General features: G+C 50.3%; 1 protein-coding gene and 1 long non-coding RNA gene across 10 annotated transcripts in view; one reads left to right on the forward strand and one right to left on the reverse strand.

Moving 5' to 3' along the window:
- Positions 1-4629: 4629 nt before the first annotated feature.
- LOC106992782 (uncharacterized) lies at positions 4630-6070 on the reverse strand. Its single transcript, XR_001438834.3, has 2 exons — positions 5735-6070; positions 4630-5645 (listed from the first exon to the last, which is right to left on the reverse strand). It is a non-coding gene; the product is annotated as an uncharacterized LOC106992782 (long non-coding RNA).
- Positions 5976-25657, forward strand: part of MLPH (melanophilin) — a 67710-nt gene continuing 48028 nt past the window's right edge. For all 9 annotated transcript variants that reach the window (XR_013402253.1, XR_013402254.1, XR_013402255.1 and 6 more), the window contains exons 1-2: positions 5976-6354; positions 12349-12482. Coding sequence is in view for 6 of the 9 variants with exons in the window: in XM_077957995.1 (XP_077814121.1) it covers positions 12373-12482 (110 nt within the window). In the remaining 3 variants the exon portion in view is untranslated. The remainder of the gene's footprint in view (positions 6355-12348; positions 12483-25657) is intronic.

The raw sequence follows: 25657 nt of genomic DNA on the forward strand, positions 1-25657 counted from the left end.
TCTGGCTGTGCCAGGCCCCATGAACCAGTCATCCCTGCTGTGGCTGTTGCCTGCCCCAGGCACTGTGGAAGTCCAGGCTCAGAGGCCCTTAGACCTGGGTTTGCCTCTGGTATATCCCCTCTCTGACTGTGTGACCTTGCGCTAGTGCCTCAGCTTCCTTATCTGCACAACACAGTTGACACTGGGGAACTCAGATGCCCAACCCAATTGCTAATGTGCAGGCCAGGCACATTAGCAATTTTCTGAATGACCCCGCCACCCAACCTCCCTTCATCTGACCACACTTGCTCGGCACACAGTAGCCTTCATTGAGGACCGGTGCCCCTCCTGCTATCTTTCTTCATAACCACATGACCAAGATTTACAGAAGTAGGTCTGGAAATTTTATTGCCTGAACTCATTCCCTTCAATGTAGACCATTTCTGCCTAATTCCTGAATCCTTCATGGTTAAAGCTCCTAATTAAGGTAATTTAGGTAAAGAGAACTGCTCATTGGCCCATGCCCCAACATGAGCTGAAGCTTCCAGAACCCCCAGAAGCCTGAGATTTCTGATGGTTTTAGATTCAAGAACTTCATTGTTCAGATTTTTCACTCCTCTTGGCTGGCCTTTCTGGTTAATTAGAGCTCCCTTCAAGCACTCATCAAAATGTAGTTCTCTATGTGTACAGATGAGGGAAAGCACATTGCCAACATAAATGTGAGAGTCCTACATTTCTGAGCACTCACACATGTGGGGTAGGAATTTAGGAATCCTAAATGGAATTCTGCTAAGCTTTGAGCAGAAGGGGACTATTTCTTACTCTGTAGCACACGCATCCTAGGAGAGAAAACAAAGGGTGATCTCAGACCAACACAAGAAAGAGAAGGAGGCTGAGCTGAGCTGGGGGTCACCGTCTCAAAACATAGTAAGGGCCAATGAATCGTAACAGCAAGAGGAGAATGATGGGCCCCAAGCCAGCAGAGATCCCTGGGAGGACAATTCAACCCTCCCTCTCCCAGCTCTGCATTCCGTTGTCCCATCAAGTCATTTCCCAAGGGACCCTGCTCTTCCAGGGAAGTGCTATGAGGCCACCTGGATGGTGGAGGGCAGAGCTAGCTCTGTTTGCAAAATGCCCTCCAGTCAAAGTTAAGATGAAGGGCAACATCAAAATATGATATTATGGTTATTGAACAATATTTAATCAACATGTATTTGTTGAGAGCCTACTATGCACCAAACACCACGGAAGGCAGCAGGACATCAGAGTGACCATCACAGTCCCTGTCATCCCAGAGCCCAGAGCAGGGGAGCAACAGACGCTAACCAGATAATCACACGAGCACGGGAGATAAACTATGGGCCTGGTCTGCAAGAACATGCAGGAACCACAGGGAAGCTGACAGTGGGCAGGGCTGTGGGGCCAGGACCCGATTTCTGAGGGACGGACAGTTGAGTGGTGATCCAAACAGGGAGCAGGACTTGGACAGATGAAGGGAGGTTGGATGGCGGGGTCATTCAGAAAAGAGCTGGAGCCCAGAAAACAAGCAGAGGCAGCCAGGGTGGGCCTGTGCAAGTAGACCAATGAGAGCCCAGGGAGCTGTGTGTGTGCTCAGCTGCTTGGAGGGCAGTCACATGAGCCTGTGTGCTGACGAACTGGCAGGAGCAGAGTCAGGTGACAGCTCTTTAAAGGCCTAGGGCACTGTTGCATAACCCATGATCCCCCACCCAGCTGAACAACGGCAAAGCCAGAATGCTTCCAAAAATGGGTTCCCCCCTCAATTTTCCAGGTTTATTGGAAGAAAAAAAAAGGATTCAGTGTCTGATGAAAACATATTTTCTTGTAATTTACAAGTAGTTGACTGGACATGGCTAAGATTTGGGGCAATATTTTGCATGTGTCCTGTTTCCTGGATGGTTATCTCAAAAATCCAGACACCCTTGTTAGCCCAATGCCATACTGGCCTAGATGGTTTAGACAGAGAGACTGACGGGGATGGGTTTTAACTACTGCCTGCCAGAGAGCTGGAGCAACCAGGAGAGTTAGTGGATGGGAACTGCGGGCCTTTTCAGCACTAATCCTGGACTCTGCCATTGCAAAGGAAGCTGGCACGTCCAGACTCTGTGAGGCTCCTTGGTGAGCCAGAAACCTTCTCTCCCCTAAGGTCCCCTATCCATGTGCAAAGCGGAGACTAAGCCCAAGGCCACCCCTCAGTGGGACTTGCCTGACCAGTTGTCCTTGGAACTGGGGGACGCCCAGGCAGTGAAATTAAAGGGTGTTTCTCTGAAGCCCATCTTCCGTGGTGAGCTTCCTGCTGGCATGGCCAAGCGAACCACCCTTTCCTCTCTCTCATGCCAGCCACTAAGTCCCAGCAAAGGCTGAGTCTCCAGACGGCTACTATTAAGACAAGGAAGTAGGAAGGGGGCTCTCTGCTGCCCTCTGGTGTCCACCCACCAACCCAGACTTTAGCAGCGTGGCTTGTGAGGCTCAGGGCTGAAGAGTTCGGCTGCCCCTGACTCATTGTGTGATCTTGGGTAAACACCATCTGACTCTCTGGGCATCAGTTTCCTCCTTTAGAAGGTAAACAAGGAAGGGTAGGTCTCAGGGCAGGGTAAAACGTCACGGAGGTAGAGAGTACCAACAACAGGCACCCTGGGGAGCCCTGAGAAGAAGCTGGGGAGGCAGGAATACAAAGACATAAAATCTATTCTCTGCTACCATTTGACATTGTTTATGAAATTTTGTTCTTTATTTATTTAATTTTTTTTGAGACAGAGTCTCGCTCTGTCACCCAGCCTGGAGTGCAGTGGCACCATCTCGGTTCACTGCAACCTCTGGCTCCAGGGCTCAAGCAATTCTCCTGCCTCAGGAGTAGCTGGGACTACAGGCACGCACCACCACACCCGGCTAATTTTTGTAATTTTAGTAAAGACATGGTTTCACCATGTTGGCCAGGCTGGTCTCGAACTCCTGACCTCAAGTGATCTGCCCGCCTCTGGCCCAAAGTGCCGGGATTACAGGCATGGCCACATCACCCAGCCTTATGAAATTTTAAATGTGTACACCCCTCCTCCAAAAATAGACATTAATTACAGAGGGGAAGGGAGTAACCTGCCCGTGGAGAAGGCTGGAAGACAGCACCTTAGTCCGGAGATCACAGCAGCAGTAAGGAGACATACTGTATCCATGCACCAGCTGACAGGACACAGGGAGAGGACCCCGCCTCACTTCTGCAAGATTCTCCCAACCATGCAAAACCTGCGTATAATCATGGGAAAGAGCAGACCAACCCAAATTTAGAGACAGTCTAAAAAATAAGTGGCTTAATATTTAGATAGCAAAGCCATGAGAGTCAAAGACAGAGGAACTGATCCGATTTGAAGGAGACTTAGAAATGACAACTAAACACAACATGAGATTCTGAACTGGATCCTTTTGCAACAAAAAATTACGGAGACAACTGGCAACATTTGAAAGGACTCCAATGATTAGATGATAGCAACGTATCATTTACAGATGTTGATGGTTGGATTGCAGTTTAATAGAAGGTTGTCCTTGTTTGTATAAAATACACTAAACCTTCATGTCAGAAATTCATCACAAATGGCTAGGGGAAGGGAGGGTTCTTCGTGTTATAATTGAAACTTTCTGTAATTTGAGGATTGTTTAACCATTTTAAATATTTATAATTCTAGGGCCAGGTGCGGTAGCTCACGCCTGTAATCCCAGCACTTTGGGAGGCCGAGGAGGGTGGATCACGAGGTCAAGAGAGCGAGACCATCCCGGCCAACGTGGTGAAACCCTGTCTCTACTAAAAATACAAAAATTAGCTGGGCGTGGTGGCATGCGTCTGTATTTCCAGCTACTGGGGAGGCTGAGGCAGGAGAATTGCTCAAACCCAGGAGGCGGAGGTTGCAGTGAGCCGAGATCAAGCCACTACACTCCAGCCTGGCAACAGAGCAAGCTTCTGTCTCAAGCAAAAAAAAAAAAAAAAAAAAAAAAAAAAAAAAAAAAGCTTATAATTCTAGAATTTTCTCTTAAAATTGTGTACATCCTTTGACTCAGAAAATCCAAATCTGTAGGCTTTTAGTCTACAGATATATCAGTATGTATGTACAATGATATTTATGTGTCATCCTATGTATGATAGGTGTCAATAAGAATTATGTAGAATGATATATTTATGGCAGAATCATTTAAATAGCAAAAAATCAAAAATTAACTGTCCATCAATAGAAGACTGATAAGTAATTATGGTAACTCACACAATGGATATTCTACAACCAAAAAAGGATGAAGTGGCTCGACAGAAATAGTAATTAGTATTTACCAAGCACTCACCACGTGGTGTCTCACCCAAGCTGCGGGGATATTGATCCACAACACCCTTATGTGTAACTCCCATTACTATTCCCGTCATGGAGAAGAGAGAAAAAAAGTCGGCCAAAGATTCAGTTACAGGTCCAAGATGACACAGCTTGTGGGCCACACTCCTAGCTAGAATTCCGACTCTTGCAGTTGGTTTGAGCCCACATGCTTCACCACAGACACACACACACACACACAATTCAGAAAGAATACACAAGACACCATTAATAATGATTGCTTTCAGGTCGTAGAGGTTGGTAGTGGAATAAGAGAGAAATTGGCTTTTCATTTTATATTCCTTATATTCTTTACTATATACCTTATATATCAGCATGTGTCAGTTGTATATTTTTTAAAACCACTAGTTCAAATACATAAGCACTAAAGTATTAAAAACTTAAAAAAAAAATTCTGCCCTTAAGGAACTTAAGTCCCCACATCAACTCTTAAGGGATTTATTAATCTTACAGGCAACAGTAAGGCATATGGCAAGGAGGTAAGGAAATGAAAAACACAAACACCAGATCATATGGGATGTGGAAACGCTGGCGTCAGTGTAAGCTTCACCCCATTCCAGGGTTCACACTCAACAATTGATGGTGTTTGGTGACAGCACCTGTCCCAAGGCAGCCCAGGGACCTGAAATACCCTGATTCACCTACAGTGTTCCCCAGGGCTCAGCAGGCAACAACATTCTTTTTTATTCTTTTGCAGCCTTTTGAAAGCTGTTTACAAATAATCTAATGTGATATCACAACAATCCTGTAAGGTTTCGTTTCCTCTTCTGTTAAATGGAGATAGTAGTATCTGTTCACCTGATGGCTTTATTCCTATCATTTTGCAGATACGGAAACTGAATTGCAAAAGCAGTTCCTGAAGAAGGGAATGTAAGTTTTTAATGACAAGGGAGAGGGAGGAGGAGGGAGAGAAAGTTCTGAAGCGCTCAGTCCTGGAGGATGAGGGAGGAGGGCAATTCCCTAATGTCCACTGGAACTCGGAAGGACAGGCAGGCGTGGCGGACTGGAGATGGCGGCTCGCCTTGGGACCCTCTGAGTTCGCGGGCCCCACTGAGCACCCAAAGGCCGGCCCTAGAGTCCAGGAGGAGAGCGCAGCCGCACGGAGCTCCCAGGCATCCCCCGCAGCGCGTCCTCGGTCCTGGCACCGCCGTGCCGCGCGTCCTGGCTTCCACATCTGCCCCATTTGCCCACGGATCTTGACTTTTTCTTGGCGGGCAAGGCCTCGGTCTCCACCCCGCAGCGGGGTTGCCTGAGGCTGCGGGACCCTCCTGGTCCTGATGCCTGGCAGAATCGAAGGGGTAAGGGCACGCGCTCTGCAGCAGAAAGCCCTGGGCTTAAAGTCCCACTTATTATTTGGCGTTGCCACTTACTGGTCGGTGGCTTTGGTAGGGCGCGTTTCTGAGCCTCAGTTTCCCCATCTGTAAAGCCGAAGTAAATAGCGCTCTCCTGGCAGAGTTAGAAATTTCGACGATGTGCCGCGCGTTCTAGAGCGTGCTCAGCAAGCGGGTCCACCGTGCCCAAGGCAGGACCGCGGCACAATGTCACCCACGCAAAGTCGCCGCAACTCACGGGAATCGCAGCTGTGTGCTGAACCTTCCCCACTCCGCCGCCCTCTTTCTCCCCAAACTGACCTGGGGGCGAGTATCCGGGGCTCTCCCCCGCACTGGCGCTTCCCGCGCGGGCGTCCCAGGTGAACGTCCCGCCCTCGGCCTGGCAGGGCATCCAGAAGTGTCCGCGCTCCCGGAGCTGGGCGGAGCGGGGCGCAGCCCACGTGGTTCGGGCAGGAGGCGCCGGGACCTGGCCAGCTGCCCGCCTGCCCCGAGATCCAGGCGCGAGCCAGCCGCTCTGCGCCCCGCGCCCTGCTTGCCCCCATTATCCAGCCTTGCCCCGGCGCCCTGACCTGACGCCCTGGCCTGACGCCCTGCTTCGTCACCCTCCTTTCTCTCCCAGGTGCTGGACCAGGGACTGAGCGTCCCCCGGAGAGGGTCCGGTGAGTGCCCCGAGAAGAGGGAACAGCGGGGCTATGGTGGCACCCAGGACTGAGGGCTTAGGCTTTGGGGAGTGCGCGGTGTCGCGTGCAGACCCACTGGTATGAAACCGCCCCCAGCCGCCAGCCTCCCTGCCTTGGTCCAGGCTGGTGAGGACAGCGTGTTCCCAGCCACCCAGCCTTAGTCCCCAGGCTTCACCTGGATTCTTTGAGCAGACTGGTCTGGGTGCGGGCACGGGTGGGAGTGGGGTGGTGGGGTATCCCCATTTTGGGCAAAACGGTTGGTTTTAATCGGAAGCTCCATTGCCTCCATTGCGAGTCTGCCATGCAGACTGGGCCAAGGCTGCTGATGCCACGCAGGCTGGCCCCAGGGGAAAGGCTTCCTCCCTGCCCGGGAGCTGGTCTTGCGGTGAGGAAGAAGCCGGATGATCTTGGCATGGGAGGAGGCACCCGGCTTCCTTTGGGTATCTAAAAGGCTGTTTTATTGGAATCACCTTTTGTTTGCAGACAGACTCCCTGGGCCCGCCAGGGAGTTGTGGGAAGTAGAGATATGGGAAGGGTCTGTGAGCTCTGAGCACCTGTGGGCTTCGTCCCGGCCCTGGCCCCAGGTCCCTACAGGAACTGAATCTCACTTGTAAATCCCCGAAGATTCCACAGGCTTTAACACCGCGTCCCACTGACATTAACTGGCACTGAAAACTCCACCTCACTTCCACGCAGAGCTTGGGTTGGGGCCTTTACAGGCCCTGTTTTTAGGTGGTGTGACTGGTATCTTGTTCACATATTTCTTTCTGAGGGAGTGAAATGACAGTCGGGGGAGAGCAAGGCTCCCCACAGGTGCAAAGGCCAGCATTGCTGGGGGCTGTGAAGTCTCAGGAAAAGGCTCCTGGACTAGCCGACCACGCTGCTGACATTGATGCCTCGGGTTCAGCTGGCCTGCATCTGTCCTTAGAAACCCATCCCTCCACCTGCTCACTGTTGGGACTCAGCTGAGGTCAGCAAGGTCTCAGCCTTCCTGGGCCAAGCCCCCTCCCCGCCCAGGGCCGTGCTCCTCAGTATCTAAGTACCAGGCATGGGTCACTGTGCTCCTGGCCCTCACTCAGGCTCAGAGAACAGCAGCAGGTGCCTCAGAGGATTGACTGAGGACACATTTAGAGAACATGGGGCGGTGCCAGGCACACACATGGGGAGTCAGTGGGTCTTGCTGAATATGGCATGAGTGACTTGGAGAAAATTAAAACCAGCTGAATGTGTACCCAGTGAGGGGCTGGAGGTGGCGGAAGTGTCCCAGAGCCCTGTGGGCTAATGGGAAAAGTGAATTTGGTGCCTTTCAACCGCAGTGTAACAACGGCTCAAGTGAGCCCCAGTCTCAGCGGTTGGGGCAGCCTTCTAGGGCCAACCATCTTGTTCTTTTCCAAAGCAACCTCTGGAGGAACAGCCCTTGCCCCTACTCCTCCCCACTATCCTGACGCCATCACTCCCCCTCCCAATTTCAACATCCTGGCATCATCCAGGGCTGGAGAGGGCCAGAGAGGTCCTGGAGCTCAGCCATTGTCCATGGTACAGATGGAGAAACTAAGACCCTGAGAGAAGTGGCATCTGTCCCAGGCGGCCGGGCTGGCTGTGCCTGAACTGGGATGGGAACCCAGCTCCCACCTCTCAGCCCCATCCTCCCTCTGCAGCCTCACCTGGGACCCATCCTCCCTCTGCAGCCTCACCTGGGACCCATCCTCCCTCTGCAGCCTCACCTGGGACCCATCCTCCTTCTGCAGCCTCACCTGGGACCCATCCTTGCTGTAGAGACTAGCACTGAGGCTTTAGGAGCAAATGCAGAACTCATGTCCATTTATCAGTGGGGTTTACCACCAACTCCCCAGAGAACCGGGAGAGCAGAGGAGATGGCAGCTTGGTAGGCAGGTGGCTGAGGGGCAGAACAGCCTCCCAGTGCTGTTGCTGCTGGAGCCATTCCAGACCCTTGTGGCTACAGCACAGATGTGCCTGGTTCACCTGTAGGGAAGGGAGTGGCCCTTCTGGGTGGAAATGTGCTCATTTAGCCACTGATGAGAGCTGGGGGTCAGTGCCTACTGATGGGCCCCGCCTACAGAAATAACCACACAGGCCAACCTGGACAGCAGCATTCGGGAAATGGCCACAAAGGATTAAGGCAGAAGGCACCACAGTTGTCATCTCTGCTACCTCCCCTTTATCAGCAAGAATAACACCCACGACACGCCTTGGCTGAGTCAGAGAGGGCATTCCTGCTGTCGTTAGCTTGCCAGTTTGTTTGCTCAGGCAAGTGATCACCCACAATCACCATTGTTCCAAGGCTCTCTGAGCAGCCAGCTGAAGAGCTACTTAAGCCAATTCTTCATCCAGGAGGAGCCCCCACCCTGATTTCCCTTCAATTTGGCCAAAAAATGAATTCAACTCTTTAATGGATAAAGGTGACACACCACTGGAATTCAGCGGTCTGGGCCTGGGATATCCATCTTATAAAACCAGCTCCACTCTCTCCTCCCTGCCTGTTAATCCCTGTGTCCCCTCCCTCTGCCCCACTATGGCTATTAAACCACTGGGGAAGGCTGGCTGTCTCCAGTGGTTAAAATATGATTGAATCTGAGCAGTGGAACAGGCACTAAAGGGAAGTGTTTTGTTCAGGAACCTCGTGAGCAGGCGTTATCTACACAGAAATGGAACAAGGAACAGATAGAGCAGGGTGGCATCTGCCCTTGCCCAACACACGCACTCTGGGAGCCCCCACCCCCACCTCACCCAGCTAGGGCAGGCACAGAGCAACCCTGCACTCCTCATGGGTCTAGCATGTTCTCTACCCTCACCTCCCTGAGCCCATGGAGGTCGAGGCTACAGTGAGCCATGATTGCACTACCACACTCCAGCCTGGGCAACAGACTGGGACCTCATCTCAAAAAACAAGAAACAAAACCAAGATTTGAAAGGGGATAGAAAGAGGGAGGGACAGGTATCCAGGCAGCCTCTAGGACATTAGTTGTGATGTACTGTGATCTTTTTATCCATTCACTTACTGGTCACTGACTGCTCTAAGAAGGTTGCAAGATAAGAAAAGCAGGTTTTTCCTTTTGTTTTGCTTTTCTTCCTCACATATCACGATTTAAGTTTCTCAAACTGAGGCCTGGAATTTTGGCTTCTGCGTTAGGAGAAGAGAGGGAATGCTAATGCCTCAGCTGATGGTCACACTGTCCATCCATTCTGAAAATAGAACGTCGGTGAATGCTCTTCTTATGATCCCTTTTTTTCAGAACTCATGAAAAATAAAAGTGAATGAACTCCAGTCATGCATCAAATAATAACTTTTTGTTCCAATTCTTTAGAAACCAGAAAGTGTGTGCTCTGCGGAAGCATCAAAAATGAGTTCCGTGGTAAGGATTTCTTGACCAGAATCTAAATCTGACTGTAAAGGAACAGAGTTTGAATGTTCCCAGGACATTGGGGCAATCTCTTCCTATATTGCAAACACTCCTCTTTACATTTGAGAATGGAAATGTTGAGGTGTGGGTGTAAAAAAAAAAAAAAATTATCCTTCCCCATTTTTATGGCATAAGCCAGGGACTATTTTCGCTGACTTCCATGAGAGCTTTGTAGACATTTTTATTTTAAATGGTATTTGCCCAGAAAATGTAACTTTTCATAATTAACCTCTTGCGCAATGAAATCGAAGTACGTCTCCAGCACAGGGGAAGTTTTGTTAGTATTTTTGTGATAAACACTTCCAAATGGTCAGCAGCACTGATGGGAGATGCTTCCCAGAATTCAGAAGCAAAATTGAGTCTTTTTGGTGGTTTTGAGACTTCCTCCTGAAAGCACACAAATTGGACCGTTTCTCTGATGTTCCTGAGAAAATAGGTTCAAGTCCTCAAGGAAAACTTGTTGAAATCACGAGGTGGTTTTTAAACTTTCAGTTACTCACAACAGAACTCCCAGTCATCCAAACAAAATATTCCCCAAAGCCTCAGTGCCCAGAGCAGAGCTGGTCTGTCTATAGCTGCAGCATCTAAGGGCTGAGGGCTTCCCTGGCATAGCCTGCTGCACACCAGGGAGCTTCAGGCACAGAAAAGCAACTGCCATGTGCTGGGAACAGATAGAGTTGCTATTCTCGTGGAACTTAACAATAACTAATGGGACATCACCAACTGTTAAGGGGTATAAAGAAATGTTAAAGGGATGGGGACAGGTGAAGGAGTAAAAACCACAGGATGGTCAGGGAAGTCCTCTGTGGGGAGCATGCACAGTTTTGCAGTGTCCCAGTGTGCATGCATTGGTGGTGAGGTTCTCCCTGGTACAATTGTGCCTCCGATTTTATACCCAGCAGTAATGTCCACATCAACATGAGCTGTGAGGCCTGTATGATATTGCCATATGAAAAGCCAACAAGAAGATCTGTCATTCTCTCCTCAGCCACCATCACTGCATCACTCCCCTGCCTCACACCCATCACCCACCCGATAGGATGTACAGGTTAAAGTCCTCTGTGACTCGCCCACCACCCAAGTGAATGAGTCTCCCTTAGAGCTTTGCTACTCAGAGGGGTCTGAGGACAGCAGCATGAGCCAATTCATGTACTCGAGCTGCCTGGGGATCTTGTTCAAAGGCAGATCCTGAATGAGTAGGTCTGGGGTGGGACCTGAGTCTACACTTCTAACAACTTCCCAGGGGATGCTGCCAGTCCACGAACAACATTTTGAGTAGCAAGCCAGATTCTAAGGTTCCACTTATCTTGGCTTTTGGCATTTGGATTTTCCCTCTTCTGTCCTTTAGACATTGATTGGGATCAGGTCTGATGAACTTCAAAAAGGGCGTAAGATCATCTGAGGTTTGACTTCTTGGTCATCAGGTTACCTATAAACACCGCATTGCACAGTGCATTGAGTGAGGCTGCTGCTCTGCTGAGCCGCTGAGTCACACCAGATTCTCAGACAGGCACCATGACTCCTACCTGGAATCCCAGTTCTTTGGGAGGCCAAGGCAGAAGGATTGCTTGAGCCCAGGAGTTCAAGACCAGTCTGGGCTGCATAGTGAAGACCTGTCTCTAAAAGAAAAAAAAAAAAATTAAGTAAAATTTTTTAAAAATTTAATTAGATTTGCTGAGGGTGAGGCCTGGCCACTAGTCGTGTTAGGTAATCCTAATACACACCAGGCTTGAGAATCCCTGCTGGGCAGCCCCATAGCCAACCTCTCGAGTAAATAAAGCTCAGCATCCACTGCTCATCCTGCCCAGATGTTTTGTTCTCCCAAGTTGCATCGCTTTTGCCTCTCCCTGGAAATGATGTGGCTATTCCCAGCACAAGCACATCGCCCTCACAGGCATCAGGCTCATATGACCTCCCGCTGGAGCCACCCCCCACCATACACATGGCAAACCTGAACAGTCCCCCACGCCCAGAGGATAGTGAAACCTTCCAAGTGCTGTGGAGTCTCCCAACTTTTCCACCCAGTGGGTCAGTCATCCAGGCATTCCTGCCCACATGGAGCCTGCAACATCACTCTAGGAGGTCTGGGAGATGCACAGGAAACTCTGAGCTGACTGAATTTGCTGTGAAGTTTCCTCTTTTCTGTGCTGTTCCCGCTCCCAAGAAACTTAAGGCGAGAAGCCTCAGGAACCCTTCCAGGGTTTTCTGTTGCAAAGCTCAACCCTAGGCCAGGGAGAGGAGCCATGCCCCTGGATGGGGAGATCACTGACATTTATCCCACAGTGGAAAGAGAATGAGGGACCTGTAGCTGAGTGTGTTTGGGAGAGTAGGAAGAAGATCCCTTTTAAAATTCGAATGTGGGAATTTTGCATAGATTCGCTTAAATTCATTAATCTACACAAGTTTCCAGACAAGCATTAGAAAGCCATTTAACCCAAGTACAGACATGTCCCGAGAAGTCAGCAGCGTTCTGTGTCTTCTCTTACTTTGTGACTTGGTTGGCATCGGTAGGCTTCTGGGACTGATGACTTGTGATCCTCTGAAATTCCAGGTGTGACCCCAACAAGAAGCAGAAATGGGGAAGAAACTGGATCTTTCCAAGCTCACTGATGAAGAGGCCCAGCACATCTTGGAAGTTGTTCAACGAGATTTTGACCTCCGAAGGAAAGAAGAGGAACGACTAGAGTGAGTGTGCCGTGCTGAGCCCACAGAGCCCGGGGTCCCTGATCTCCCCCCAGGACCATAATCTGGGTGCTGTCTGGGTGGGTAGATGGCCACGTGCAGGGTGAAGAGTGATGGATAGGAAGCCGGGTCTGGGACACAGCTCTTCTTTCTGGCCTTGTTTTTCTCAGTGAGGGGATCTGACTTGCCAAACTACATTCACTTGTTCTCTGAATAGTTTTATTTCAACTTGACCCAGCTTCCAGGGTGATATCTCCTAAGCCAGGTGATACTTAGGCCACATCTTTGAAGAATAGAGCAAAAAGTGATACATGGGGGGAGTCTCCATGCCATTCTGAAACACCCTGATGTTGGAATCAAGTCTTTAGGATGGAAGCTGCCCTTCTCCCTTTCTTTTCAGCAGTGCCAGGCAGCATCCCGACCTCACCATGGGAGATCCCAGCACGGTTTTGTACCACTCTGCCCAGTGACTGTGCTAAAACCCACCCATCCTTGTTCACTCCTCCTCCACTGTGCATCTTTCTCCCCTCTCTATCATCTGGGCTCCCTTATCCTTTCTTGATGTCTTTAGTGGATTGGGTCACCCTATGAGAAGGAAGCAATATGAGGGAAGTAGTTAAGCAAAAGCTGAGAGGATGCTCCCAGTGGAGGGCGGAGGGCAGAGAGCAGAGGGCAGAGGGCAGAGGGTGGAGGGCAGAGGGCAGATTGTGGAGGGCAGAGGCCAGAGAGTGGAGGGCAGAGGGCCCCACTGAAGATGGCAGGAGGGAGCCTGGTGTGCCCCAGGGAGAGCATAGGCTGGCGAGGCTGGAGTGGAGTGAATGAGGGGGCCAGGAAGAGAGGTGGTTGGGGGGCATGGGATCTGGTGCCAGTCACAGGAATCCTGTAGAGCTTCACAGGGCCTCAGCCTTCCCCTGAGTCACCAAAGACCTTCGAGCAGAGCAACAGCAAGTCCTGGTTTCCGTTTCACAGCAGTGGGCTGTGAAGTGACCAGATGCACTTTGCAGGCAGAGCCAGCAAGCTTGTCCAGAGATCAGATAGGGGGTCTCCAAGGTGAGGGGGTCAAGGGCAACTTCAAGGTTGTGGCTAGAGCAACTTCGAGGACAGGGTTGAGGTCAGCTCTGCTGGGGAGGCCACAGATGGAGAGGTTTGGGGAAAATGTTTCAGGCATGTTGAAGTGACATCATGCAGGTATGTTGAGCGGGCGTTGGACACATTCACTAGTCCAGAGCTCAGAGGAGATGCTGTTATGAGAGCTTCCGAAAGGTGAAGCTTCATGTGGTGAAACAGATGAATGGTGTTTGTATTCATTTCTGGGACTGCTGCATATGTGACTTGTACAGTACAGATGTAGTGGTTTAAAACACACAGTTCTCCTGCAGTTCTGCAGGTCAGAAGTCCTAAAATCAAGGTGTCCTCAGAGCTACATTCCAGCTGGAGGCTTGAGGGAGGACCCACCTCTGGGCCTTTTCCAGGTTCTAGATGCTTCCTGGATTCCTTGGCTGCTGGCCCCTCCTCCACCTCCAAGGCCATCAGCACAACATCTAACAATGTCTCGCTCTCCCACTGCCTCTCTCTCACCCTCACCCTGTCTCACCTGTGCCTCCATGCTCACATCTCTCTCTGTCTGACTTTCTTGCCTTCCTCTTTCCCCTGTGAGGAGAGATATGGTTACATTTAGGGACTGTCCGCATCATCCAGGACCCTCTTCCCATCTCAGGATCTTTAATATCATTCCATCAATAAAGTCTCTTTTGCTATGTGAGGTGACGTTTTCACAGGTTCTTGGGACTAGAACATGAACGCCTTGGGGCGGGGCGGGGCGGGGCAGCATTGTTCAGCTGACCGCAGCATTTAAAGCTGGAAGGGAATTCGGATAGGGACCAGCCCCGGGGACTTCAGCTCCAGCATGTTGAGGAGATAAAGTGCCAAGAAAGGAGACAGAAGGAGCAGCAGAAGCGGGACTTTGGGTCCCCAGGCTGAATAGGGTCCACAACAAACCGTTAGGTGAAGCAGAACAGTTCACAAGAGCAGCACATGGAGAAGGGGGCATCCATTTGGTGGGGAGGGGCCGGGGTCAGAGCCGTGCGATCCCCCACTCTCCCTCACCCTGGACCACTGATCACCCCTGGATTTCATCACAGCGCAGGTTTCACTGCTGGCCTTTGGGGAGGGCCCATCCTGCTGGCCCTGGTACAGCCAGTACCAGCCTAGTGGCCATGGCCAGCACCAACCAACTTCTCAAAGCCTGAGCAGAGGCTGCCCACCAGCATGCAGCTGACCCCAGGGCTGCCGCCCTGTCCCCTCTACGTAGCTGACCCCAGGGCTGCCACCCTGTCCCCTCTGCGCTGGCAGGAAAATGCGGTCTCACGGGCCCTGTCTCACCCCTCCTCTCTTGAGTCTCAGATCCCCCATCTCCACATTCTGAAGTCCCTCACCCTCTCCTTCCCATTCTCTCTAAGTAAACTCAGATGTTTTCTCACTGTTTTAAGTAGGGCAAGTCTCGCTGCCTCAGCCTTGGCGTTCAGGTTGTGCCAAGGGCAGAACATCATTCTCATTAGTAGAGCCCCCTTCCTGGTGGATCCTTCCCAGGTGCATCCTGCCCTGTCTCCAGGGCAGCCCTGGCTATTGTCAGCCCTTAGTTCAAATGGCAACTTGTAACTTCTCATTGCCTGCGTGTAGGCAAATGCAGAGAAATGAAAAGGGGAGGGAGAACCATGTTTTCCAAGGAGCAGAGGGAGGGAGCCAGGGGGGCCTGGGGTCCCAGGCAGGCACTGTCTTCCAGGGAACTGTTGAGTGGTCTGCCCTGCTCCAGTCCAGGCTTATCTGAAGTGGGTTTAGCAGAAACTCCCACATGTTTCCTGTCTGTGGCTCACCCACTTCTGACACCCATCTTTCCTTATTTCATGTTCTTTTCATCATTTCACATTGCAAAGAAGGGACGCACCCAGGTCACCTTGCATAACTCTTGGAACGGACGCACCCGGGTCACCTCTCAGTGCTCTTAGGAACGGACGCACCTGGGTCACCTCTCAGTGCTCTTAGGAAGGGACTTTTGTAAGCACATGGGTTCTGCTGACCCTGCCTGGGGGGCCGCTGGTGGACAGTTGGCTGCAGCTGGGGTCACATTGTTCATTCTGTACCTGAGGCCGTTTGCCCAGAATGAGCCAGTGGGGGGCCGTGTCATGGGCCCACTCTGCTGTGTCTTCTCAGCCTGTTATGTGATTAGGGGGTGGGCTTGTTACATCCCCAAATGCCTTCCGATGGGAAGGGGCCACATGAGCGTAGAGTACCGTGTTGAAAGTGTCCATGTGCAGAGAGGCAGTGCTATGGAAAGCCTGTGTCAAGGTCGTGTTAGGTCGAGAATACTGAAGCCCCAAGTGGCCTTGCTATGATGGTTCTTACTATGAGAATACATTTCAGCGGGTGACACATTTGGGAGGCAAAGAATCGTATAAACCAGAGGTCCCCAGCCTTTTTGCCACCAGAGACCGGTTTCATAGAAGACAATTTTTCCGCAGATGTGGGGATCGGTGGGGGAGGAGTCTGGGGCAGGGTTGGGGATGGTTTCGGGATGAAGCTGTTCTCCTCGTTCTCATTCTCATAAGGAGCACACAGACTAGATCCCTCGCAGGCACAGTTCACAATAGAGAACTACAGGAGCTCCATGAGAATCTAAGCTGCCACTGACCTGGCAGGAGGCGGAGCTCAGGCGGGAAATGCTCTGTTACCCGCCACTCACCTCCTGCCATGCAATCTGGCTCCTCACAGGCCAGGGACCCCTACTGGGCCACGGCCGGGGCTTGGGGACCCCTGATGTAAACAGCGTGGAGTTAAAGGTAGTTAAGAGGTTTTTGAGTTTCTTATTGTTTCATTTGTGCTTGTCTTTTGTTGACTGCCCTATTGGTTAAATATGTCACTAAAAGGAGATCTGCCTCAACCTATGAGAGGCCTTTTCACAGGTGCCTCATGAGCCCGAAGGAGTGGCAGGGCCCCAGCGTGTGGGCACGCGTCATGTGCTGGTGCCGTGAGCACCGCAAGGTCAAAACACACCTTGCAGTGTGCTCTGCTCAAACCAAGCAGTGTGGAGCCTCAGCGAGGCTACAGAGCAAACAAGCATAGAATAAAGGCTCTAGTTCTTAGCACCAAAATTGGTTCTGCAGAGGAGCTGCCGAAAATACCAGAAATCCACAATGAAACGGAAGATAACTTTTCCAATAATGAACCTCCTTCTTCCCCGTCTTTCATCATTGTTAATCTGTGCGTTTAATCAATTTCAACATGAACAGTCATCTGTGTGCTCCCACCACGGAATCCCGTTCTCTGTAGCGTCTCTCTGGGTGACATCCTCAGGGTCCTCATGTCTGTTCCCGGTCACCGAGTCTTAAATATCTGAATCAGCAAGAGGCTGGATGAAGAAACTGGTGCCCAAGGGACCACTCAGTGGGTGGCGGTAACACATGTAGCAATTTGGGAACCTTCCAGCAGTTTCCAGTGTGTCTCATATACTCTGAGGGGGATGACCGTGGGCGAGGCCCAGCCCGAGGAAACCCAAGGCCACTGATAGGATAGAGGAAAGAACAGGGGTGGGGGAATTGTGAAACCAAGAAACACACCCAGTCATTGCTTGGAAAGAGCTTCACTGCCCCAAATATGCATCAGGGGAACACCATGTGCAGACTCAAGGCCAGCACCGCAGACACAAGTTTGCCAGGGGGGTTGATTTGCTTAAGAGCCAATTCACTTAATGCACCAGTTATCAAACCAAAGAAAATGCATTTCTTTTAACATTCTTACAATTAGCAGATGTGTGTCAGATGGATTCCTGCTCAGTATTTCTCCCCAGATGTGAGCATCAATCGCATTGAAGGATGCTGGGCAGGGTCTGGAGGTGATGCCTGCACCTTTTCCCACAGTGTCAGAACAACACAACTTTGATTTCTCCTCTGTCAAAGCAGGGACAAACAAGCTGGTCCAGATCCCTGATATGCTGGAGGAAGGAGGGCACATGACCTTGAGACCCCCATGACCAGAGTACTGTCCTCAAGCCACGGAAGCTCCTGCTCCCTTGGCCAGGCCTGCCCCTCCCTCCATGCTGTGCTGTGGACCTTCAGAGATGCACACCCCTGACAAGGCTCTCCTTGCTGGCCCTTAGGAGGGATCCGTGAGAAGCAAGGGGAAGCCAGCACGTCTTGATCTAGCCCAGGCAGTTATACTCTCTCCCTGAAGTCGCCTGTGCCACTAGGGATTTGGGAATGGGCTGTTTGCTATGTAGAGTGGGAGGGCGGTTCCTGCCTCCCACAAGGACACAGTGCTGTGCACCATGGAATCAAAAACTGGAAGATGCACAAAATTAGGATGTTAGCACCATTGGCATCAGACAAGCATTATAGGATAGATTTGACTTAACATCTACATCCTGTCCCAGGAGCTGCCCAATCAGCAGCCCCTTCTCAGCCTTTGTCCCTCCCAACTCTGCCCTCTCGACCCTCTGTTTGTCCTGGGTGTTCCTTTCCCCACACTCTCTTGACCTTTCTCTGTGGTTAGTTTGAAGCTTCCTCTTTTTCCTGCTGGCCCATTATTGGAATAAATTGCCAATGACAGATCTTCTTAGAGGGTTTGGATCCATATGTTTTCATGGACGGATCTTTCAAATGGTCAAAGAACAAATAAATCCTGTGTGATTTAAACTGCTTCATACCAGAGTGTTCACTAGCCTCGCCCTGATACCTCATATTGATGAAGATAAAGAAAAAAAAAAAAAATACAGCCCAGTTAAATCATCATATAAATAGACCTAAGGCTGCACTGTCCAGGACAGAAGCTGCTAGCCACTCGTGGCTATTAAAATTAATTATAATTAAATAAAATAAAATTATAATTACATAAAATTTAGCTCTTCAGTCTTATCAGTCACATTGCAGGTTTTTGATGGCCACACATGGGTAGTGGCCACCATATCCGATCTTTGCAGAGGCCAATTTGGAATAAGGTAGCAAAAGTCTTAAAAGTATGCTCACCCATTGAGCCAACAGGTCCTCTGCTGAAAGTCATCATAAGGAGAGAATCAGACAAGGGTTACAGGAGAGAAGAATTAGAAAGACCCTAATGTCCAAATGTTCAGGCTTTGGTTAAATACCAAATTTAACAACGGATTTAAGAATGGGTTGCTCAGCACCCAATAAAAATAATGCTATAGAAATAAATTGACATTAATAGTTCACAAGACATTGTCCAGTAGAAAAAGCAAGTTGTGAACATGTAATTTTATCCCATTTTACTTTTGTTTTGTTTTGTTTTTTGAGACAAGGTCTTGCTCTGTTACCCAGGTTGGAGTACAATGGCATGATCATGGCTCACTGCAGCCGCGACGTCCCGGGCTCAAGCAATTCTCCCACCTCAGTCTCCCGAGTGGCTGAGACTACAGGCGTGCACCACTACACCTAGCTAATTTTTTAAATTTTTTGTAGAGATAGGGTCTCTCTATGTTGTCCAGGCTTGTCTTGAACTCCTGGGCTCAAGTGATCCTCCCACTCTGACCTCCCAAAGTGTTGGGATTACAGATGTGAGCCCCTACACTTAGCCACATTTTATTTTTTAAAAAATACATAGAAAAATCCAATAATAGCAGCAGAAGCTCAGCACTCATTGAGCCCTCTCTGGAAGTGGCTCTACGTCGTGTGTTGGAGTCTAGCCCCTTCTCTGTCTCCTTTGCTGGAACCTCTTGGACTCCTTCAATACTCCCTTTTGCAGGGTCAAGGGCCCTGGCCCAACGCTCTTCTCTGCTCTGTGTCACTCACTTCTCCAGTGACCTAGTCCAACCCCAAGGAGTTCCAGACCAGCACTGCCTGATGGAACTTTCTGCAGTGATGGAAATGTTCGTATCTGCAAGCCCCATGTGGCAGCCACCAGCCATCCAAGGCTATGGAACACTAGAAGTGTGGCTAATGCAACCAGAGAACCAAAGTTTTAATTGTGTTCAATTTTAATTAATTTAAACGTAAATGGCTGCATGTGCCCTAGCAGCTAGGGGCTACTATAGCGGCTAGACAGCACATCTAAACAATGAGTCCCAAGTTTACACCCACATCAGAGATGTGTCCTCTGAACTCTGACTTTTGTAGACAAAGGCCTGCAAGACACTGCAGCCAGAGTGTCCCACTGGCATCTCTGTCCCAGCATATCTAGAACAGAAGTTGTGATTTCTCCTCCACCTCCAAGCACCCCATCCCCATCTTGGATGCAGGCTGGTTGCCAAAGTGAAGTTCCCAGGACTCGTGGCTGTCTCTGCTCCTTCCCTCTCACCCCACACCCCACACTTAGCCAGCCCCATGGCTCAACCAATACAGCCACTGCTCACCACTCTTAATGCCGGCCTCAGGTCACGCCACACTGTCTTCTTTGTGGACATCACAGGAATCCACCCCCCACACACACACTCACTCTTCTCTTCCTCCACCCTCACTGTCTTGTTGTCCATTCTCCCCACGTCCCCCAGACTCATGCCTTAAAAATGTAGATCAAGTCATCACAACCCCCACAGAGCTTCCGTCACATTTATGATGAAATTCACCCTCCTCACTCCTGCTCACCGTGGGACCTCACTCCCTCCTCCATTTCCTCCTTAGCCCTTCTCCAGTACCCAGTGAGTCATTTCCTTGTTAGTGTCTTATCCCTGCAGGCATCTAAGTCCCATGAGGGCTCTATTGCATTGGCTGCTGTGTCACCAGCCCCCAGCACCATACTGACCATGACCGACTCCACAGCTCTCTGGGTTCATGTTGGATCATGACCTCTTTCAGCTTCATCTCTGTTGTCTCCTTTAACCCTGAGACACCCCTGTGGTGTGGTTACTTTTACTGTCACCATGCACAGGTGAGAAACTGAGGCTGAGGCAGGTTACCCAGCTGTGATGAATATCTGGTAAATGTTTACTTTTAGCATTTACAGGTTTGCCTGCAGTGAGTGATAGCTTGCTGTGTTTTGGTGTATTGTATTATTGTTCCTCTCATCTCCTTTTTCCCTCATAAATATATATTACATCTAAAATAATTCACTCTAGGCCAGGCAGTGGCTCACATCTGTAATCCCAGCACTTTGAGAGGCCGAGGAGGGTGGATTACCTGAGGTCAGGAGTTCGAAGCCAGCCTGGCCAACATAGTGAAACCATGTCTCTACCAAAAAAAAAATACAAAAAATTAGCCAGGCATGGTGGCAGGCACCTGTAATTCCAGCTACTCAGGAGGCCAAGGCACAAGAATCTCTTAAACCCGGGAGGCGGAGGTTGCAGTGAGCTGAGATTGTGCCACTGCACTCCAGCCTGGGCAACAGAGCAAGACTCCGTTTCAAAAAAATAAATAAATAAAAAATAAAAATAGGCCAGGCGCAGTGGCTGATGCCTGTAATCCCAGCACTTTGGGAGACAAAGGTGAGTGGATCACCTGAGGTCAGGAGTTTGAGACCAGCCTGGCCAACATGGTGAAACCCCATCTCTACTAAAAATACAAAAATTAGCCAGGCGTGGTGGCACTTGCCTGTAATCCCAGCTACTCAGGAGGCTGAGGCAGGAAAATTGCTTGAACCTGGGAGGCGGAAGTTGCAGTAAGCTGAGATCGTACCACTGCACTCCTCAAAAAAAAAAAAAAAAGTAATAATAATATTAATAAATATATAAAATAATTAGCTCTAAATCCTTAAATATCTGATGTGTGTTCAAACTTTTCCGCTCATCTCCCAATAAGGTCCAGACCTTACATTGCTTGCTGTATCTTTTAAGTCTTTTTGAATCTATAAGATCTCTTTTCAGCTCTCTCTTTTTTTTCTTTGAAGCTTATGTGTAGAAGAAAGCTAGCTGTTTACTTTTGTGGAATTTTTCACAGTCCAGAGTTAGCTGAGGATATCCTCGTGATGTTTGCACAAAAGTTCCATCATCCCTGTTTTCCTGTAAGCTGGTGGTGAGCTCCACAGAAGTGGTCCTCTGAGTGCTCTCGTCTTGAGTGTTTTAGATTCATTCGTGTCACTTGGGTATTAAGAAGGTTTTAAGAGTACAGAAAAGATTATCACATGTTATTATTTTTTATTGTTCTACAAATACAAAGTAGGGCCAAAGTAAACTTTCTTGAAGGGAACATTGGATAAGAGTTATACCTTTTTAACTCCCTCTGTCCCCAGAAGAGCCCAGAACTTCTTGGGCACCCATCCCTGTCCTGGACCCAAGGGGCCTGGGGCTGTGCACAAAAGGAACAGGCCTCCACCTAGGCACCCTGGAGCTTGCATTGGTGCTGATTTGTGTCTTGCTTTGTATCATGCTTGTATCAAATTCTTCCAGTAACTGCTTTCTGCATTTGTTAGGGTAGCCCCTCAGCTGTGGTTATGGTAGAAATTAATGGATATTCCCCAAACCCAGGAAGAACTAGGAGACCATGCATAGCCAGACTTGGGTGACTCATGCCCTGGGGGAAAGGCTGAAGCCCAAACGGAACACCCTGTTTTAAAGGACACAGCCTACAAATCAAATATTAGGCCTGCCAACCTGCCCTGGAAAGGCAAATAGGTGGTGACGTGGATCTGTGATCTCTGCAAACAGAGGAGGTTCCTGAGAGAATCTGTGAAGGATCTCCCAGTATGAGACATGGGCAAACCATGGCTTGCTTTAAAAAAAAATTTTTTTTGGCCAGGCTCTGTGGCTCACACCTGTAACCCTAGCACTTTGGGAGGCTGAGCCAGATGGATCACCTGAGGTCAGGAGTTCAAGACCAGCCTGGTCAGCATGGCGAAACCCCATCTCTACTAAAAATACAAAAATTAGCCAGCCATGATGGCAGGCGCCTGTCATCTCAGCTACTCAGGAGGTTGAGGCAGGAGAATCGCTTGAACCTGGGGGGCAAAGGTTGCAGTCAGCCGAGGTCACACCACTTCAGTCCAGCCTGGGCGGCAGAGCAAATTTCCATCTCAAAAATTAATTAATTAATTAATAATAAAAATAAATTTTTTTGATAATAAGGAATTTGAAATCACCCTTAACCGAACTAGTTGGAATCCTGACACAGGCAGCTCTAGAGACGAAAAAAAGAGGGGCTAAAACAGGGAATCTGCTTCCAAGGCAGGGCCTGGAGGGGAACGTTGGTCTGAGATGTTTTATGAGATTCTCTGAGGCTCTGTCTCTCAGTGCCTGCCGTTCTCACATCAACAGTCTTCCTCTTCATCGTTTTTATCGTCATCTTGGCCTTCTCCTTTAGTGAGTTTCCAGGTCCCTCGTGGTAATTCCTGACATGCGTTCCCAGGATCGGGAGCCTGGCTCCCTGGCACTGCTTCTCAGCAATGCCTGCCATCTTTCCATCCTCTGCCAGCTGTTAGCCCTGACGTGAGGTTTACTTTGGTTGCTGCACTTTCAGTCATTTGGCCCCTCAATCCCGTGACTCACCGGGTCTTTTGTGCTCCAGCCCCCAACTCAGGGTCACCCTCGGGAATCATTTTTCCATCACCTGGTGTCTGTCTTCAGGCTATTTTCTCAGGCATGGCATGCAGTGTGGATTTTGTCTTTGAGGATCTCTGTTCCACTCGGCTGGGAGTGCAATCTGAGCTCACACACTTTCCCCTGCAGGCTGTGGGGATGCTGCTACCGGTGGTAAGCAGAATCATCCCCCACAAAAGATGTCCACGTTCTAATCCCCAGAACCTGTGAATTCCTCAGGCTATACAACATTTTAGGCTGCCCACCTGCTGGCCTGGACCTGGGAGATGATCCCAGGTTCCCTGGGTGGGCCCAATGTCATCACAGGGGCCTTGAAAACAGAAGGGATGGCTGATTTTGAAGATGGAGAAAGGGGCCAGGAGCCCACACACCTGAAGCCCTCAAGAAGCTGACCTGCCAGAAAGCAGATTCTCCCCTGGGGGCTCCAGGAGGGGCCACAGTCCTGCCAACACCTTGATGTTAGCTCAGTGAATCCTGAGTCAAAATTCTGCCCTCCAGAGCTGTCAGGTAATGCATTTGCATTTTTTATTGTGTTTCTTTTATTTTATTTTGTTTTTTGAAGTGGAGTTTTGCTTTTATTGCCCAGGCTGGAGGGCAGTGGCACGATCTCAGCTCACTGCAACCTCCACTTCCTGGGTTTAAGCGATTCTTCTGTCTCAGCCTCCCAAGTAGCTGGGATTACAGGTGCCCGCCACCACACCGGCCTAATTTTTTGTATTTTTAGTAGAGATGGGGATTCACCATGTTAGCCACGTTGGTCTTGAACTCCTGACCTCAGGTGATCTACCCACCTTGGCCTCCCAAAGTGCTGGGATTACAGGTGTGTGCCACCGCACCTGGCCAGCATTTGCATTGTTTTAAGCCATGGAGTTGGTGGAGCTCTGAAACGGCAGCAGTAGGACAGGAGCCACTGGCCCACGGCCAGCCCTCAGCCTTGCAGAAGGGCCCCCTGCATGGCCTCCACCCCGTTAGAGGTCGCCGGTTTTTTCCACCATGCTGGTGGGGGTTTTGCCCACCCTGGAACCGAGTGGTCTTGTCAGTCTGCGTAGGCATCTCCTACCATCCAGTGACCCCTCTAATCTGAAGACTCAGCTCTTTCTTTGTTTCTTCTCTCTGGTTGGGAGAGTTTTCCTGTGTTGTTAAGGTGATGGCTGCCTCGGTGGCATGGTCAAAAACTCACTCATGCCCAAGCAAGCTGTGCGAAGGAAATGCAGGTCTTTTACTTCCCATCTGCTCCTGCTCGTGAGGCCCCACCCCTTGAGCAGCAAGGCAGTGCAGGCTTCAGGGCTTCCGATCTCCCACACTGTACTCACTTACCGGGTCTCTGTTCCTGGCTCAGCTTCTCTTCCAGAGCTCCCCGCAATGCCACTTCTACTCCCTAACCCCTGCTTTTGGCCAGGCCAGAAGCTGGGCCTTGGGAGAACGGCTCATGACCCTCCCGGTGGCCGGGTTGTTGGGGTCTGCACTCCACACACTGTCCCCACCTCCTTGCTGGTCCTGATGCAGAGTGGAGGGCAGGTCAGCTTGCAGGATGGGGCCGCTGGCTGGTATGTGAAGGGTACTGGCTGGGCACCAAGATGCGGATGGCACCCACCACTGAGACCCGGATCCCAGCTACATATCCACGTGCTGTGGCCTCTTCCACCAACCCCAAGCTTCTGCCAGTCCCCTGGCTGCTCCTCATCTCATGCAGTCCTGCTGGAGCGTGGTCTGAGGACCACGGGGATGTGGATTCCCCAACACCCCAGCACCCAATGCAGGTGGAGGCCTGCAGGACCCTTCGTGCAGTCTCCTCCCCGGCCTGTGTGCTGGACCTTGGGGACAGCCATAGTGGGAGCCTCCCCTTGCTGTGCCTGCGGGGGTGGCCACCAGCCCCGCCATCCTGGGCTCTCTCCAGTATTCCTGCATGTTGCCACTACACCCCTGTCTGGATTCCACCCCAAGAAGGGCAGAGCAGGGCACGGGTCTGACCCCTTCACGCTGCTTGGCTCGCCTCGCCTGTCCAGACCCCGTCATAGAAGCGGCCTTTCCTTCCTCTTCTCATCCTGGAAGCGTTTTTCTTCCCTTGTATGCGCCCTTTCCTCAGAGGCTGCTGGGCCTCCCTTGAGGACAGGAGTCTCCCCTCGGCTCTGTTCTGCCCCACCAGTCACAGCTCTGGCTGCATGTCCCAGGGCCCCCCGGAGGTGGGACTGCAAAGGACAGTAGTGTGGGTCCCCTGCCCTGAGGACAAGGACAGTACTTCCCTTCCACCCCACGCATCCCCGTCTCCGGGGCTCTGTCTCAGCCAGAGGCTCACTTTCTCTGCCTTTGCCATCACCTCCCCACTCTCTCCCATCGCTTAGTCCCTTTTCTCCGCATTCTGGGAGGGGGAGCAAACTTGACTTCGAAATCAGCGGTTCTCAAACCTTTGGGCCTCAGGACCCCTTCACATTTCCTAAATTAGTGAGAACCCCAAAGAGTTTTATTCACATGAATCATATCTATTAATATTTACCACATCAGAAATTAAAACTGGGAGTTAAAAATATTTATTTATTCACTCATTTAAAATAACTGTAAACCCCCTATATGTTAACATAATTATAGTTTTTACAAAAAATGAGATTTTCCCAAAATAAGAGTGTGAATCAGGTCAGTGGTGTTGTTCTGTTTTTGCAAATCTCTTTAATGTCTGTGTAGCAGGACAAGCTGCAGACAAGAACCCCTT

Source organism: Macaca mulatta, chromosome 12 (assembly GCF_049350105.2).
Source record: "Macaca mulatta isolate MMU2019108-1 chromosome 12, T2T-MMU8v2.0, whole genome shotgun sequence".
NCBI classification, from domain to species: Eukaryota; Metazoa; Chordata; class Mammalia; order Primates; family Cercopithecidae; genus Macaca; species Macaca mulatta.